At 39.6% G+C, this 16,833-nt stretch overlaps 1 protein-coding gene across 2 annotated transcripts in view; it reads left to right on the forward strand.

Annotated features, from left to right (window-relative positions):
• The first annotated feature begins 1,262 nt into the window (after window positions 1-1,262).
• LOC128732916 (transcription elongation factor SPT6) overlaps window positions 1,263-16,833 on the forward strand; it is a 298,517-nt gene continuing 282,946 nt past the window's right edge. Inside the window, exons 1-2 of one of the 2 annotated variants that reach the window (XM_053826368.1) lie at window positions 1,263-1,429; window positions 1,496-1,580. In XM_053826368.1, the coding sequence (XP_053682343.1) occupies window positions 1,400-1,429; window positions 1,496-1,580 (115 nt within the window). In that variant the 5' untranslated portion in view covers window positions 1,263-1,399. Of the gene's footprint in view, window positions 1,439-1,495; window positions 1,581-16,833 lie in introns of both variants that reach the window. The other variant, XM_053826367.1, reaches the window with a different exon arrangement.

The following is a 16,833-nucleotide window of genomic DNA, read 5'->3' on the forward strand; positions in this document are numbered from 1 at the left end:
GGTAGTAAAATCAAAATTTCTCACTTATTTATGTTTACCTAACTGAAAAACAATCACTAATCATATTTTATTTGTGGTACAGTTATTCTGTTATACTTAATTTTCTTGGTTTCTGTCTAATTTTGATAAAAAACAAACATTTCCTATACCTCTCCATAGCATCTTACTACCAGTCATCCGAGAGCCCTAAAAAGCTAAAGCCCTATAAAGATACATTTATAGGGCTTTATGAAAAGTATGTTTGCGACATTTCAATTCGAAAAAATTAAATTTCGCAACATGAACGCAATAAATAAAAACAATGTTTACCAACTATTTATTGGTTCAGGTGTCAAACGTTATATTGCGATTAGCGATAAACACAAAAGAAACTGAGATGCATGAGAGAGTAAGGGTGTTGATTTCAGTAAATTTATTGTCGCGCAAAATTCAGATTTTACGGAAATGCACACTATGCGCTACGAAGTAACGACATCTGTTGTATTCAACAGGGAAACATTGATAGTTTCAAGCATACTCTCACGCATGGCGCATGATGAAACACTTGCGCCAACTTCTGTTATTTATTATCAGAAACTAGAGGCGGTGTCCTATTGATAATAACTATTTTTCCATACAAAATGCTCGAAATCTCAGAACTAGTGTAGATGTGTTAGTGCAAAGTGTATATGACAGCTCGCATTGTCATATACCTGGTATGTATCAATTTACTTTGGCCTATGGGGTGGTTTTCACTAGAGTGACTATATACAGAGTGGCGACAATGTCAAAATTGGAATGATAATTATCTGTCAGTGTCATTCCAATCGAGCAGACAACCTATTCGCTATGACGGCGCCGCAGCGGAGACACCTACATTAGTTTCGAGTATGCGTGAAGCAGAATAGCGATTTGTTAAAGAGTGCAAAAGACAGAAATATGTCGGAAATAATTTTCACGCATTCAGCTACGGGCAGTTCTGTAAGTGGAAAAGAGCTCGTGCGGTGCCGTCATTGCGAATCCAAAGCGTATGCAGGAAAGAGAAAGAAAAACCTAGGATAAACCGCATTGCATACATTTGGGATGACTTGGCGCCACTCTGTATATAGTCACTCTAGTTTTCACCATTTTCACGTAAACTTGACGTGCCGGCCGATTATTTTGAGCGTGTTCAATTGGAACCGATATTGAACCGAAAGTAAATTTAATATCGATCTTTTCAATACCGATACTCTATCTCCCAATGCTAGCACCTTTCCTTCGCGTTGCTTTTGCTGTTGTCAAGTCGCCACAAGTGTTTTCGAGGTTTTTGATGTTTACAAAATTGTTTTAATTCATTTCATTCTAAATTCTTAATGTAATAGGTGCATTTTATACGTTATGTATTAACTGAGCCATTTTAGTTTACTACTTTAAGAAAATGGCTGATTTTCTAGATTCTGAAGCTGAAGTAAGTGAGGTAAAGTTTACTGCTTGAATAACCAAGCTTTATATAAATAGTTTTTGGTTATTACAGCAAGATGATGAAGAGTTAGATTCTCATGACAGGAGAAAAATTAAGAAAATCAAGACAGTGAGCGATAGTGAGGACGATGAAGAAGGTAAGTATAATCAGTAACAGATGCGTTTACATTTGCATGTTTATTTGTTCAAGATCCGCTCAATTAGCTTTTAGATGATCAAATAAGGAATTTATAAATTAACCTGAGTTCATGCTAACTCGAACCCAAAATTTATGAACGATACGCGCAGTTTGACAAATCGACCCGTAACCCGTAATGTTCTACCGTTTTTGTTTTTTAACCTATAGGTTAGTTTCAACTCGACCGCTGAATAAACAAACGTTTTCAGGTTGTCAGTTTATTGCTCATGGCGGGGTTGAAGCTGTAAAAATACCCAGAGCGAACCCACCGTCTAAAAAGGTTAACCCAGAGCGAAACTAAGTTCAACCTGAGTGAAATAACAAACGTTTTGACAGCCGTTCGATTGGAACTAGAGCGAACCTAATCAAAAACAAAAACGCTATAAGTAGCGCATACATAAGGCTGAATAACGAATGGCTAAAACGTGCGAGACGTATTTACCGTGTCAATAACAAACGTTTCTTAGATGATTCAGGGCGAGACGGCCGTAGGCGGCACACCCCCCCCCCCCCCCAGGGTGATGGTGACTGTGAGAAAAGGACGGGTGAGAGTGAGGTGACTGTGAGAATAGGGCCCATAGTCACAATGAGGTATCCAGATTTTTACGAGCCATAATGGCGAAAGGCATAATCCGTGTTCGTATTAATTTGACATTTCTGTTTACATCGCACATATTCTTTCTGCACGTTCTCACGGCAAAATTAAAGAACCCAAGGGAAACTATGCAGAAAGCGACGAGGTGGGATATCCGATGCTAAAAACTTTCCCCGATTGGCAAAGAATGCTTACTACAATTAATCAACCGCGAATGGACTGTAAGAAAACTTCCGGAAGGTTGGAAGCACAGCCTTGTAATATCACTCCGAACAACCAAACCGAACAACAGCAACACGGAACTCGCTGGATACCGACACACCTCACTGACAAACTGCATCTGCAAATCCATGGAAAAGATAGTTAACTGAAGACTGACACACTTTTTAAAGATCGGAAACCTCCTTGACCACCGTCAACATGGAATTAGATCAGGACATGGTAAAAGTACATACTTCGCTGCATTCTGGGCTAGGCGAAGGCGGCTAATCTGCATACGAATTTTTTCTCAATACACCTCGCGAAGGCGTACAATCGGGTGTGGATGCCAAAATCAATTGTGCAACTGATAACATGGAGACTGTCTGGCAACATGCGTTATTTTATTCGAAGCTTTCACCGATAGATCGGTCCAGGTCACCGTTGGCAACACACGATCGAGAATACTGAAGGAGGAATCTGGAGTTCTTCGAGGCTTTGTTCTAGCAGTCTTTCTCTTCCTCGTCACAATGGACACCGTTTTCTGCAACCTACTAAAAACCATCGACGCTATAGCCTATGTCGATGACTTTCTTGCCTTTCTACTATATGAAAATATAGTATAAAGGTATAGGAATCACTTGGAAAACCGAAAATGGAAAACAGACCCAGAGGGACATATGTCAAATGGGTCACTCCACGCGAAGTGTCCGAGCCCTGTGTAATCGACCTTAACGAATTTGAACCAAATTTTGCCAGATTGCTCGTTTTCGGCCAGGAAGTAAAAATCTAAAATTTGGTGCCGATCGGACATTTCCTCGATTAATGGCAGCACTTCCATTTTTAAGGAAAATACCCGTTTTTGTCAAAACCTCTTATTTTCTTTTGCTTATATCTCCGGAAGTATTAGGTTTAGAAAGATACTATTTTCACATTTTTAAAGGAAATTACCCAAGGAATTCGCCAAAAATATTCTTAAGCACCAGTGCTGCCAAATATTTTTAAACTTAATTTGAAAACTTAATTTTTATTTTTTCTCAATGAAGACAATTTGATCTCAAAAATTCCACCTTTGTATTTTGCAGTTTTTTTTACATAAGAATCACTTATCGCCCCGAGGTATTCTTTGCCAATCCCAAGATACAGCGTTTTAAAGCAAGCGATATCCCATTTTTATGTATTTTTTTCTTTTGCTTATATCTCAGGCAATATTAAGTTTAGAAAGACACGATTTTCAGATTTTCAAAGGAAATCACCCAAGGAATTCGAAATAGATATTATTTTTAGCACCAGTGCTGCCAAGTATTTTTAAACTCTATTTGAAAACTAAATTTACATTTTTCTCACAGAACAGAAGTGGAAGTAGAAATCCAAACACGTACATGCTACTGTCTATAGATACTAGCGAACCTGGCGGTAGCGAGTCACTTTTTTCCACGAAAACACACGAACGCATACGAATGCACACGAAAGCATGGGAACGCTGCTATGCGATTGGCAGCGAGCGTTCAGCTTATATTGCTGTTATTCACTTCTATGCAAAAACCTTCCCAAGGAAAAATAAAAACAAAAAAGACTCTGTTACCAGTTTTGATCGCCGAATCGTTCGGACTTCCACTTCTGTTCTGTGTTTTTCTCTCAATGAAGGCAATTTTAACTCAAGAATTTCAACTTCATCGTGTTTCGCAGTTTTTTTACATAAGAATCACTCATTTCCCCAAGGTATTCTTTGTCGATCCCGAGATATAGCGTTTTAAATCAAGCAATACCCCATTTTTTATGTAAAATTATAAGCAAAATAACTTTTTTTAAGCAGTGATTCTCTTCGCAATGTAAAACTACTTTGCGAGGTGGCTCGTGATATTTGAAACAATCGTCTTCATTCGACTCGATTCTGGGTCACTAATTTCCTATGAGTGACCCAGGTGACTAGGTGACCATCCAGAGGTCGCCTAGTCTCGCCGTCGAAAGTCACTTTCGATTTGATCAAGCCATCTTGCACGTTGGGTTACATCTCATACAAATTCTTCATCGAGTGAGCTGTCACAAGAGAACTCAATCAATTTCGTTCACTCCTCTTTTCAAGAAATGCTCGATCTACTTTCATCTATGCTCCCGCATTCCCGTTTGTATTTGGCGCTAGTGACATCAGTGATAGAGGCTTTGATTTGAGCGCCAAACATTTCGAAAACTCACAAAGGCACCACTGGTCCATCTGTTTATAGTCTTGGTAAACTTCCCTCCCTCAACTGGTTGTTCAGCTACTGCGAAATTGGAGGGTTTATTGGTGTCGATTTAGCAACGTTGACTATGAAATATGCTGCCTTCGAGCTATCAGCGCAGTCAAGCTGGTTCTTTATACCAGATCGCAGTTGGAACAGTATCTCGTCGGCCAAATCAGAGTCCTATCATTGTTGCATTGTCAAAAGGTTTCAGGGTAATCTACAATTCGACTTACTATTGATAGTTACAATTACAGTGCTTTCAAGATTTACTTTTTGATATCAATAAACAGGCCATGGAAGTCCTGGAATCCTTCGATTTTCTCCAACATAATACGGAGCGTCGTGATATGATCCACCCATGATCGGAGCATGGAATCTAACTAGCTGCCACCAGAGAGTAGCGTAAAATTTCTTGTGAGTCCAATTAATACCTTGCCGATCATTTTGAAAGTGGTACAAAGCAACATGCTGCTGTATCAGTAAGATGCCCTGCTTACACTCTGATCAGCTGGTGCACATTTGTACCGATAATACCATCATGCTTTTCTGGACATACTTATTATTTCTGCTTCTATTTTAGCTAACGATGACGCCTCAGAGTTTACGCGAATTTTTCTCCAGTTCCACATCGTTGACGGGCTGCTATTTTGGCCACTCTGGCTAGCGCCCTCTCAATGCTGACTTCCGTATGTCTCCGCTTATCGATCATCCCTAATGTTTTATCTGAAATTCCGCTGGTGAATGCAACAATGGCTGCAAACTGATTCGTATCTTACTTGCACTGGTTTGGCATCTCTCATCTCACACATCCAATCGAATCGCCGCCATTACTGCCAAATTTTTCACGAACCCCCTAAAACTTTTGGCGAACCCCCTTTTGGGAACCGCTGGCGTAGAGAATTACTGCTTCAAAAAAAAATTATTTTGCTCTTAGTTTTAGATTGAAAATGGGGAACTGCTTGCTTTAAAACGCTGTATCTCGGGATCGGCAGAGAATACTTTGGGGCGATGAGTAATTCTTATGTAAAAAAATCTGCGGAACACGATGAAGTTAAAATTTTTGAGATAAAATTGTCTTCATTGAGAGAAAAATGTAAATTTAATTTTCAAATTGAGTTTAGAAATATTTGGCAGCACTGGTGCTCAAAAATAATATCTTTTTTGAATTCCTTGGGTGATTTCCTTTAAAAATGTGAAAATAGTGTCTTTCTAAACCTAGTACTCCCGGAGGAGGTTTTGACAAAAACGGGTATTTTCCTTATAAATGGAGGTGCTGCCATTAATCGAGGAAATGTCTGATCAGCACCAAATTTTGGATTTTTACTTCCTGGCCGAAAACGAACAATCTGGCAAAATTTGATTCAAATCCGTGAAGGTCGATTACACGTTTGAACTTTTTCTCGGTCACTTGGCATGGAATGACCCATAAATTAAAAAAAAACTGGTGGTCTGGTCGACGTGCGAAACAGTATTCTTCAACTCTAGATCCCAAGAATTACTGAAGTCAACTTGTATGGATATAGAATCGTATAAACACCGCCCACATAAGAGACTAAACAGAATCAGAGTCAAACTAAAAGAAAGGAAAAAAAATCAGAGCGGTTGTGTATAAGACACGACCGCATATATAGGTGACGCAGGATTACGTAAGTCTCTTTGTAGTGATAGTGGCATGTATTCATGCTTGTAATCATTCGATTCTTCATGTATACATGCTATATGTAACATATATACATGCTACATGCGTTGTATGTAACATTTATCAAAGTAGTAACATTGCATACGTTTAATTCTCAAAAGATTGTGCATTTGAAAACAATTTAACAAAATCAAGAACACAAACTATTGCTTTCCTGCTGCCTTACTGAAATTAAAGATTGTTTTTGTTATCCATGGTTTCCCACGTTGAAGGGATTTTACCAATTCAATCCTATTTTATCAACAGCACATCTTTCCACTACAGTACACTTCTAATGAAACGGCAAGCATGCGTATTCATACAGACTACAGAGTCGTATTATAACCGAACACTACAGCTGTAGCACATTTTTCCAACACAGATATCAAGTTCGTCGAGGTTTAATCGCCTCGCAGTAAAGAATTTGCGATCTGTTGGGAAAACGAACTTGTGTCAGTTTTCCTGGCACACTTCCCTAACACAGACATCAAATTGGACTAGGTTTAATCGCGTTCGTAAGAAATCTGTTGGCACGAGGGGGCTTTGTTACTCTCTCTGGCGTACTTCCCAAGCAAAGACATCAAAATGGTCTAGGTTGAACCGCGGTGTTAAGAAATCTTGGTGAAATAAGGGAACTTTGTCACTTGTTTTGGCTTACTTCCCAAGCACAGATATCAAATTGGTATAGGTTTAGATTATCGTAAAGAATCTTCCAACCAATCACGAAGCGAGAATTCTGGTAAAACATAGGTTTATTATTTTCAATTTTTCAATAGTTCAACATCAAGAATCCATACTTTTCTTCATTTGGGTCAATTCTTAGAAGATTTTCCGATCGACTGGTGTAAGAATATTGAAAATCGATCGGAAAACCGCTGAGCTATCAGCGCTCAAAACCTTTCATTTTTCGTGACGCTCGCATTTTTCGATTTTTGGAATAACACCCTATCTTAAAACTTGCCGTAAGACGTAGTCCTACGTCAAAAATAAAAAGACTTTGACTCCTATTTAGCTCCCACTTCCATCCGCGAACCGGAAGTACGCCCTCAAAGGCTGATCCATCAAGCCCAGGTACATTGTTAGAATGCTGTGATATTAATATCAAAATAGCAAGAAATCTGTGATGAACAATTTTTCATATTGTCAATTCAAAACTAGCTTCTTGTGTAGTTCTAAAGCCCAAAAGTTAAGACCGTCAGTAGGCTCGTTAGAGGGTTAATTTCTAATTTTCTATGTATCCCGCATTTTGCACCTTACTGGACACCGCAGTCTAAAAATGCGACTGGCACAAAAAGTGCGACATTGCGAATGCTGTGAGTGAGAAAGAGAAAGAGTGACAACTGCAATGTTGCTGTTCTCTTTGGTCATATACATTGGCATTAGAGAAAATAATCTGGATTAATCCAGGTACAGCTGTAAAGCACAATATATTCATTCAAGTCAAGCAAAAATTATCTTAAATTACGTATATATTATAAAACTAAATAAGGTGTTGATAAAGTAAATTAAATGACGCTTATAAATATTTACGTACCCTTGGAAAGAAAATATAATTATTGCACGCAGTACGGACTTGTGAATTTTACCGTTAAATAAGGATTTTGAAGAATAAAGAACTGATATTTGAAAACATAGTCAACTTAATTATAGATGTTCCTGAGAAATTAAAAAATAACTATTGTTGCAGTGGGGTCAGTCCCGGCGTAATGGTTAGCAGTCACGTCTCTCACGCCGAAGACCCGTGTTCAAATACCAGCCCCGCAGAAGTCACGAATGACATAAGCTGTTAAAGTGACTATAAGGCCATTACAAATACAATATGTTGCAGTAGAAAGGCCAGGTCACACCGCTAGGTGAATTAATTCGGAGTTTGATTGGCAGCAGCAAAACAATGATAGTTCTCTTCCGGGAACACAACAAGCGGTCAGAGCTGTGGAAAAATGGACGACGACATCCGGATTCCTGTTTGCTCCAGATAAAAGCACACTACTGCACTACTGCTTTAGTAACCACCAAACCAGTTCACGACAGAGCCTTCTAAACGACCTGTCAATTAAGCATCAAAAACGATGCGGGTTCCGGTCGTTTTATTGAACAGGAAGTTATCGTTTCAACAACATTTTGCGCAGGTGAAGCATCGCAAAATCACCATAAATATCTTCAGAGCGATATCGGGGCGCAGAACGAACATCAGCAGGCAAACGAGAGTGAAAGTAGCAAAAGCAATACTAGACTCCAGGGTACTATATAGTATTGAAATAACCTGTAGCACAAATACCGAACTTGTCTGCACACTTGATCCTACCTATAATCAATCTAGGAAGATTATATCCAACTTGCTCCCCTACAATCTAACCTTGTTAGCCCACACCGACCTTGAACACTACTTTCCGACTTTCTGGTAAGCCTCACCATCGCAAAACAAGCCGCAGGACACGCTAAGAAAACCAAACCGAAAGATCGAAGGATACATCTCCTTATCCATGCAAATAAATCATTACGACAGACAACGCGTCAGAAGCTTCCACCAGTGATCTAAGTACATTGGATCGGAGACAGGGGCTGGTCTCTTCCCCCCTTACTCACTGTCCGTCCTCTACCCTGAGTACAATTTGAAAATAACTAAAAAATAATTATATAATCATATAATTTTTTTTTATCATGTCATTTATTTGTAAGGCTCGTATACGGTAGCTTTAAGGAGCCAATTTTTTTATGTCTAGTTTTTATAACATGTTCAACACTTCTTATATACTATGTTAGAGGGTACGATCGTTGCACCCGATTTACTGGGGTTAGCATGGCTTAGTTACGTATATTCCAAAGCTGGAGGACAAGGAGGGATAGGTTTCATGGTTTCAAAGCTCGTTATTGTTTTCTACTATTAGCAATGGAGAGGGTCCAGTAGATAAACGCTGTTCAGCGTTCCAGTTACTTCGTTTGTGGGTACGGGTCAGAATTAATGTGCCTTCATTGGGGTGGCATTGTTACGTGGAAATCGTTGGGGCGTTTGGTCTGCGAATTATACAAAAGCGTATTAAATTCTTACGTCAATTTTCTTTAGAAAGTTATAAACCAGAGTCATGTACTGAAGATCCCTGCTCGCCAGAATATCTCGCACCGGCACGTTTGGTTGTCTTCCTCAGGCTCGAAGGGAATCTGTTAGCTGAGACCTGACACCTCAAAATTCGGTACACAACCATAGGGGGAAGTCGCCTATGGCCGGACACTTACTTACTTTACTTTAGTGGCAACGGTCCGTTACCGATCCTGCGCCGAACGAATTATAGTCCTCCAGTACCGTCGGTCCTGGGCTGCCGTTCTCCAATCCCCACGAACACCAGCTGAACGTGCATCGTCTTCGACAGCACACACCCACCGGGTGCGGGGTCTGCCTCGGAGTCTACGGCCTCTTCCTGGTTCTCTGCTGAAAATAGTTTTGGCTACTCTTTCATCGGGCATTCTGGCCACGTGTCCAGCCCACCGCAGCCTGCCACATTGCACTACCTTCACTATATCAGCATATTTGTATACTTGGTACAGCTCGTGATTCATGCGTCTGCGCCACACTCCATTTTCCATTTTGCCACCAAGTATAGATCGCAGAATTTTACGCTCAAAAACCCCAAGCACTCGCCGATCAGCTTCCTTTAGCGTCCATGATTCGTGTCCGTAAAGGGCCACCGGGAGGATTAGTGTTCTGTAGAGCGCCAGTTTTGTGCGAATTTGCAAACTACGGGACTTCAGCTGGCTACGTAATCCGTAGAAAGCCCGATTCGCGGCTGCAACTCGTCGTTTCACTTCGCGGCTTACATCGTTGTCACATGTCACGAGTGTACCAAGGTATATAAATTCCTCCACTACTTCATATCGTTCCCCATCTAACTCCACCTCGGCACCAACACCACTTGAGCTCCCACGTTCCCTACCAGCAACCATGTACTTCGTTTTGGCGGTATTAATGGTAAGTCCCAATCTCGCTGCTTCCCTTTTAAAGGGCCTAAAGGCCTCTTCTACTGCTCTACGGTTGATTCCGATGATATCGACGTCATCCGCAAAACCAAGAAGCATGTGAGATTTCGTGATGATAGTTCCATTCCTTTCCACGTTTGCTCTTCGTAATGCACCTTCCAAGGCAATGTTGAATAGCAGGTTAGAGAGTGCGTCCCCTTGCTTCAGTCCATCCAACGTCACGAAAGCAGCTGAGGTCTCACCCGCTATTCTAACGCATGATTTGGATCCATCCAGCGTCGCACGAATCAGCGTAACTAGTTTCGTCGGAAAACCATGTTCTAGCATTATCTGCCACAGCTCATTTCGTTTAACTGAATCGTACGCCGCTTTAAAATCCACAAACAGATGGTGTGTCTGCAAGTTGTACTCCCGGAACTTGTCTAGCAACTGGCGCAGGGTAAACATCTGATCCGTCGTGGAGCGACCCTCACGAAAACCCGCTTGGTACTCGCCGACGAAGGACTCCGCTAACGGTCTCAGTCTGCAGAACAGGATACGGGAAAGCACCTTGTAGGCAGAATTGAGCAATGTAATTCCTCGATAGTTTTTACACTCCATTCGATGTCCCTTTTTGAAAATTGGGCAAATGAGGCCATCCAACCACTCCTCCGACACTAGGGTTTCTCAAAAACAAAGCTTTATAAAAATATTCGGAAAGCATGTAACAGTAGTAAGCTGCAAGATTTCATGGTGTTCCAATTATGACATCTTTGTTTCAAAAGGTAAACAAATGAGAACTGTCGAACGGGTCAATCAATAAAACAAAGAGAATCGAGTAAATTTCATAAAAGTGCAGTTGAAAATATTTTTTATAAATAAAAGATGTCATATTTCTGAACGTTGGCTTGATAAAGTTGTTTTCTAAAACAGTAAAAATACAAGATTTTGATAAAAAAACTTAATTTTTTAAAACTGTGCCGTGTCCCCTATGGCCGGACACCAATTTGTCCTCTATGACCGGACAGTAAAGTAATCAGCGAAATTTGCTTACTTCGTCTAGAATTGCTATATCTTTGATTCTTATGTGAAATAAAATTAGTTAAGCAATGTAAAAGATAGAAAAAATCAGGAAAAAATTGCACCAAATATCAGTTTGATGTCAACTAGGGCTGTCTAACCGGTAGTACCGGTAGTACCGAAACCGGTAATGCCGACCAATTTTTGGATACCGAAATTAGGGTTGCCAAGTGGCCGGTTTTTGGCCGGTCGACCGGTTTTTCACTTGCAAAGCCGGTGGCCAGTCAATCCTGTAAAAAGGCCGGTTTTCCGATACATGAAGCTGGATTTGTACTTTTTGATTGATTTGTTAAATTTTGTGATAAATTTATTATCAATCCTGAGCAATGGATCATTGAAGATAGCCAGTTTTGCAGTGACAATACTTTGCTTCTGGCGGTAATATACATTAAATTGTCCATTAGCACCAGAAGCAAGTAGTTATGCTATATGCATTAAGCAATGTTTTTAGAATTTACGATGACACATGACAAAGACCAGACTTTTCCCAAAAACATGACCGACCAACATTCCACAGGTGTTACGATCCATAATTCCCACGAACATAACTCATACCAAACCCACTCTAAATCCTTACAAGAAACCCATACCAGTTTCACAGAATAACCCGACACCTTACAACGATACCAGAACCAAAACACCGTTAAAACAAGATTCCTTAGAAAACACCAACTACAAATCTCATAAACAACCTACAAGACAAAGCTCAGCCTCAAACCCCTGTACAATCACACCTCATCAAAATACACGAAACAGACACGATATTTTTCCTCTATACAACAACAAGCTCAAGTGCATCGTGCGATCTTGAACTACTTTACACACGTCATTCACCCAAGAGAACTCACGCTATATTCACCACCGACGCGCTATCACAAATTCTCTCTCGACACTCATTCAATTCTCTCTCTTTACACTCATTCAAACTCGCTCATTCTAACTTACGTTCTATCTCACATACCCGACTTAACTCGACACTCTCGACCAATCAGATTGACGCAACTTAGACTTTGCATCATGGTTCACAAGATTAAGCCACATCTCCAACAATACTTTGTAAACTTACTAACACTAGGAAATAAGTTCAGTAGAATAAAACTAACCTGTTGAAGAGAAAATACATTGAGTTCGTAGACGGAAAGTCAACTAAACGGTACTAAACTAGTGTCAATTAAAAAGAAAAGAAATCCCGTGATAAGAACTAGGAAATGTGATAAAACCTAGGAAATGGCGACCGTAGACTTCGAGCGCGCAATGCGCGGATGCGAATAAAAATAGAAAAAGCACAGTGCAGTGACTAAACGTGAGTAGTTGTCTGAAGTGTAAAATTTGTGTCTTGTGCGAACCCGAAAAAGATTGGTTCTTAAACCGAATGAAGTAACCCCAAAGTGTGGACCCCAAAAAGATTGGTTTTTAAACCGAATGAAGTAAACCAAAGTTATGGACTGAAGTCAAAAAAAAACTATGGGAAACCGCAGTGCGCGAATAAATGGAAACAACGACGTGACGGTAGTGCAAACCCAAACCATACATACATCGATACTTGAGGAAAACAATACCAAACTAAATATTATATTGGTATTAACGGTGATTCAAATCACGATAACACTAGTGAGATGCGTCACGAGCCACCTAAGGCGACAAGCCCTAAAGGCAGCTAAATCGCTGGCAGCATTAAGCCCAGCGTAAAGCTGGGGAAAAAACAACAAACGACGAGAGCAAGGCATCGATCAACAGCAACGACGAGAGCAAGGCATCGATCGACAACAAACGACGAGAGCAAGGCATCGATCAACAGCAACGACAAGAGCAAGGCATCGATCGACAGCAAACTACGAGAGCGAGCATCGATCGACAGCAAACGACGAAAGCAGGCATCGGTCGACAACAACGACGAGAGCAGCGAAGGCAAGTGGAAAATTTTTTTTTATTTCTTACCTTTATAAATTTACGTGATATTCAATTAGTGCAATAGTAGTTAATAAAATCAAAAAATGAAAATATTTATAACAGTAGACGACATGCCACCAGAAATGTGGGTGGAAATCGAAGAAATTATCAAAAATAAATTAGATATTTGAAATTTAAATTTGAAATTCTTGTGCGTTGTGCGAATTTTAACCCTTCCGTAACACCAACCATGTCCGAATGGACAGATTACAAATAATTGAAACGTTTATAAGAAGAGACCACTTGAACCTAGAAAAAAGTAAGCTTCGAACACGAACCTTACAAGGAATAGAAACCAAGAAACTCCAATTACAAGACAGCTTCTCTGAATATAAAACAATCATAAGGTCATAAGAATACAGATTGTCCACCTCGAATTGGAATAAAGCGGTCGAATCATATAACGCACTAAAAGCAATTTACGAGAAGTGCATTAAAATATTAAATAATACTGTTATATCCCAAAGAGCATACGACAGCGATCCACTCGCTGAAACCACTCAACATAGATCCAAACCGCAAACTTTAAGACGAAGACTTCTAACCGAAGACTCCCTACTGAGAGCTGATAGTTCCATCAACCTCAGACAAAGGAAGTTAAAATTGAAAACTATTACAAAAATCATTATCTGGTGCCAAAGAAAAAGCAATATGGCCCTAAACATAAAAACAGCTTCCAAGTTAGCAGGTTTATTACCGGCTTACAACGGAAATAGCGAAAATTTAAATTCATTTACGGATGCATTAGTGTTAGTAAAAACAATCATACGGAGCAGTTCTGTCTCAAGAGACCCAAAACGGAAACTTACCAATCGCATTCGCAAGCAAATCATTTACACCAGGTGAGAAAAACAAACCTACAATTTTGAAAGAATTAACGGCAATCCATTGGGCCATTAATTACTTTAAACCATATCTGTATGGAAGAAAATTTGTTGTTAAAACAGATCACAGACCATTAGTGTATCTGTTCGGCATGAAAAACCCCACTTCAAAACTAACGAGAATACGGTTAGATTTGGAAGAATACGATTTTACAGTAGAATTTATACCAGGCAAAGGAAACGTAGGAGCTGACGCATTGTCACGAATAATTACAACGTCAGACGAACTGAAACAATTAAATATTTTAAGAGTAAATACTAGGTCCATGACCAGAAATTTGCAAAATAACGTGAAAGAAACTACAAACAAAATTCAGAATAGTGTACCTAGAGAAATTGATCACCTCTCAACGTACATGACTAACAACCCTTCTGAAACAAATAAATTACTCAAACTCGAGACAAAAGTTAAAGGAAACGAATTGAAGCTTATTGTAGGGTTCCTAGCTGCGGGTGGTCCACACACCTTCGATAACATGGTAAAGCGGTGCAGTCAGGTCCTACATCGACCAATGCATAAGCGGAGGAAAAGTCGAATCCAATGGGTTGGTAGCCAGCTCACAAATTCCAGATGGGTCCAATGGTGTGCCAATTCGGATTGCTGATAGCCGAAATAATACGCTCCGTGGTAGTTATAAAAACCAAGCGTTTAATGATGACACGCATATTAACTATTATTAACTAACGAACAACGTATATTCACTTTAAGGAGTCTAAACAATTAAGTAATAAAATTGATACGGGAATCGCGTCTGATCCCGACGGTGACTCAGGTTCCAACTAACTATGAAAATGCATCGGCATGCACTGCGACCCGGCATCCAGTTCGCGCCAAAGTCGCTCAATTTCGAAGATCGAAGATGGACCAATCCCGAGATGCGTGAGAGCGCAACTCATGCTCTTATCGTTGCTATCAGTTGCTGATTGGGTGTCACTGATGATGAGTTCATGATGATGACGGATCCCCACGATCGTCCGCCACAAATAGAGATCGACGAGCGTGTCGCAGCCGAGAGGAAACGTCCCAGTGTTTCTCACACGACGTTATCAGCCGAGCCAGTCTGTCGAGAGTGTGATCGCCGAGTTGTGATATAATGGTCCGTGATGCTGTCCAGGGTTGTAGGCTTGGGTGGATCGTTGTAGTCACAAACACTTATCATAAAGGAAAATAATAAAATTGTTGCACAAGTGCATCAAAATATGAATGGAAGTCAGGCCTTAGAGTCTGCTCTTCTAAAATTAGAAGAAGAAGCAAGAAAAATTTATCAAAGCAAATTAGCATTGTCAATAAAAGACGAATTATTCAACATGATATCACTCGAGAACTTTAAAGCAATCGCAAATGCACAAGTGCATTCGATACAAATTATTATATACAAACCACCAACAACGGTGACGCAAAAGGAAATTATACAGAAAATATTACACGATTTTCACAACACACAAACAGGAGGACATGTTGGACAACATAGGCTATACCTACAAATTAGAGAATTATATAATTGGAATAACATGAAACGATCAATAGCAGAATATATTCAAGCAAGTGAATCTTGTAAGCGAAACAAGGTCATAAAACACACAAAAGAGAAACAAATAGTAACTACAACACCATCATACCCATTTGAAATTATATCCATAGACACTATCGGACCATTACCGAAAAGCAATAATAACAACCGATACGCAGTCAGTATCCAATGCGATTTAACAAAATATATCGTATTGATACCAGTACCCACAAAAGAGGCCAACGTCATTGCTAAAGCATTAGTCAATGATTTTCTTCTCACATACGGTTCATTTTTAATTTTACGTTCAGACCAAGGAACAGAATACAACAATGAAATTTTCGAACAAATATGCAAAACCCTACAAGTAAAACAGAAATTTAGCACCGCCTATCATCTTCAGACAATTGGCTCATTGGAGAGAAATCACAGATGTCTAAACGAGTATCTGAGATCTTTCGTCAATGAACATCAATCCGACTGGGATGATTGGTTAAAATTTTATGCTTTCAATTAGGGTCTTTTTCTAATTCCCGTCGTAATAAGTAAAGCCATTCTAATTTTCATCATTTGTTGGATGGATTTAATGAATATTCCAAAAGTTCTTGGGCTGATTTGACTAAAAAACACTTACCTTCCGATCCGTGGACTTTGAAATCACTGAAAAGCGACTATTAAAGCATATTATTGAAATTACGCAACTGACTTTATTGCTAAAATTCGTCGTATCGTTTTAAAATCCGTCCATCAAAATTTTTCATCGTCCAAACTAAAAATCACAACAATGTTTACGAAGCTAAAGCGTAAGTATTTGTGTAGGATGGCATGACAAATGTTATTCTACAAAATTTCTGCAGGTCAGGCAAGTTTTCCTGGCTGTAGAATAACGACAATGCCTTGCATGAGTTATTTTCATTTATGAATGACGGAAATTAAAACGATTAGTCGATATTGTCTTCTTCGTCGCACAAAAACGTAGGAAATTTGGCTGGTAGGACTTCTATAATGATAAAAAGCATTTAAAAAGATCTCAGCTCACTTTGATTGATCGCGTATGATAGACAACTAACTAAAATATTAGGGAATAACTAGTTTTGCTTTGTGTGTCATAAAAATGCTGATATTTTTAATAATTTGCGT

The sequence above is a fragment of the Sabethes cyaneus genome, chromosome 1, assembly GCF_943734655.1.
Source record: "Sabethes cyaneus chromosome 1, idSabCyanKW18_F2, whole genome shotgun sequence".
In the NCBI taxonomy this organism is placed as follows: Eukaryota; Metazoa; Arthropoda; class Insecta; order Diptera; family Culicidae; genus Sabethes; species Sabethes cyaneus.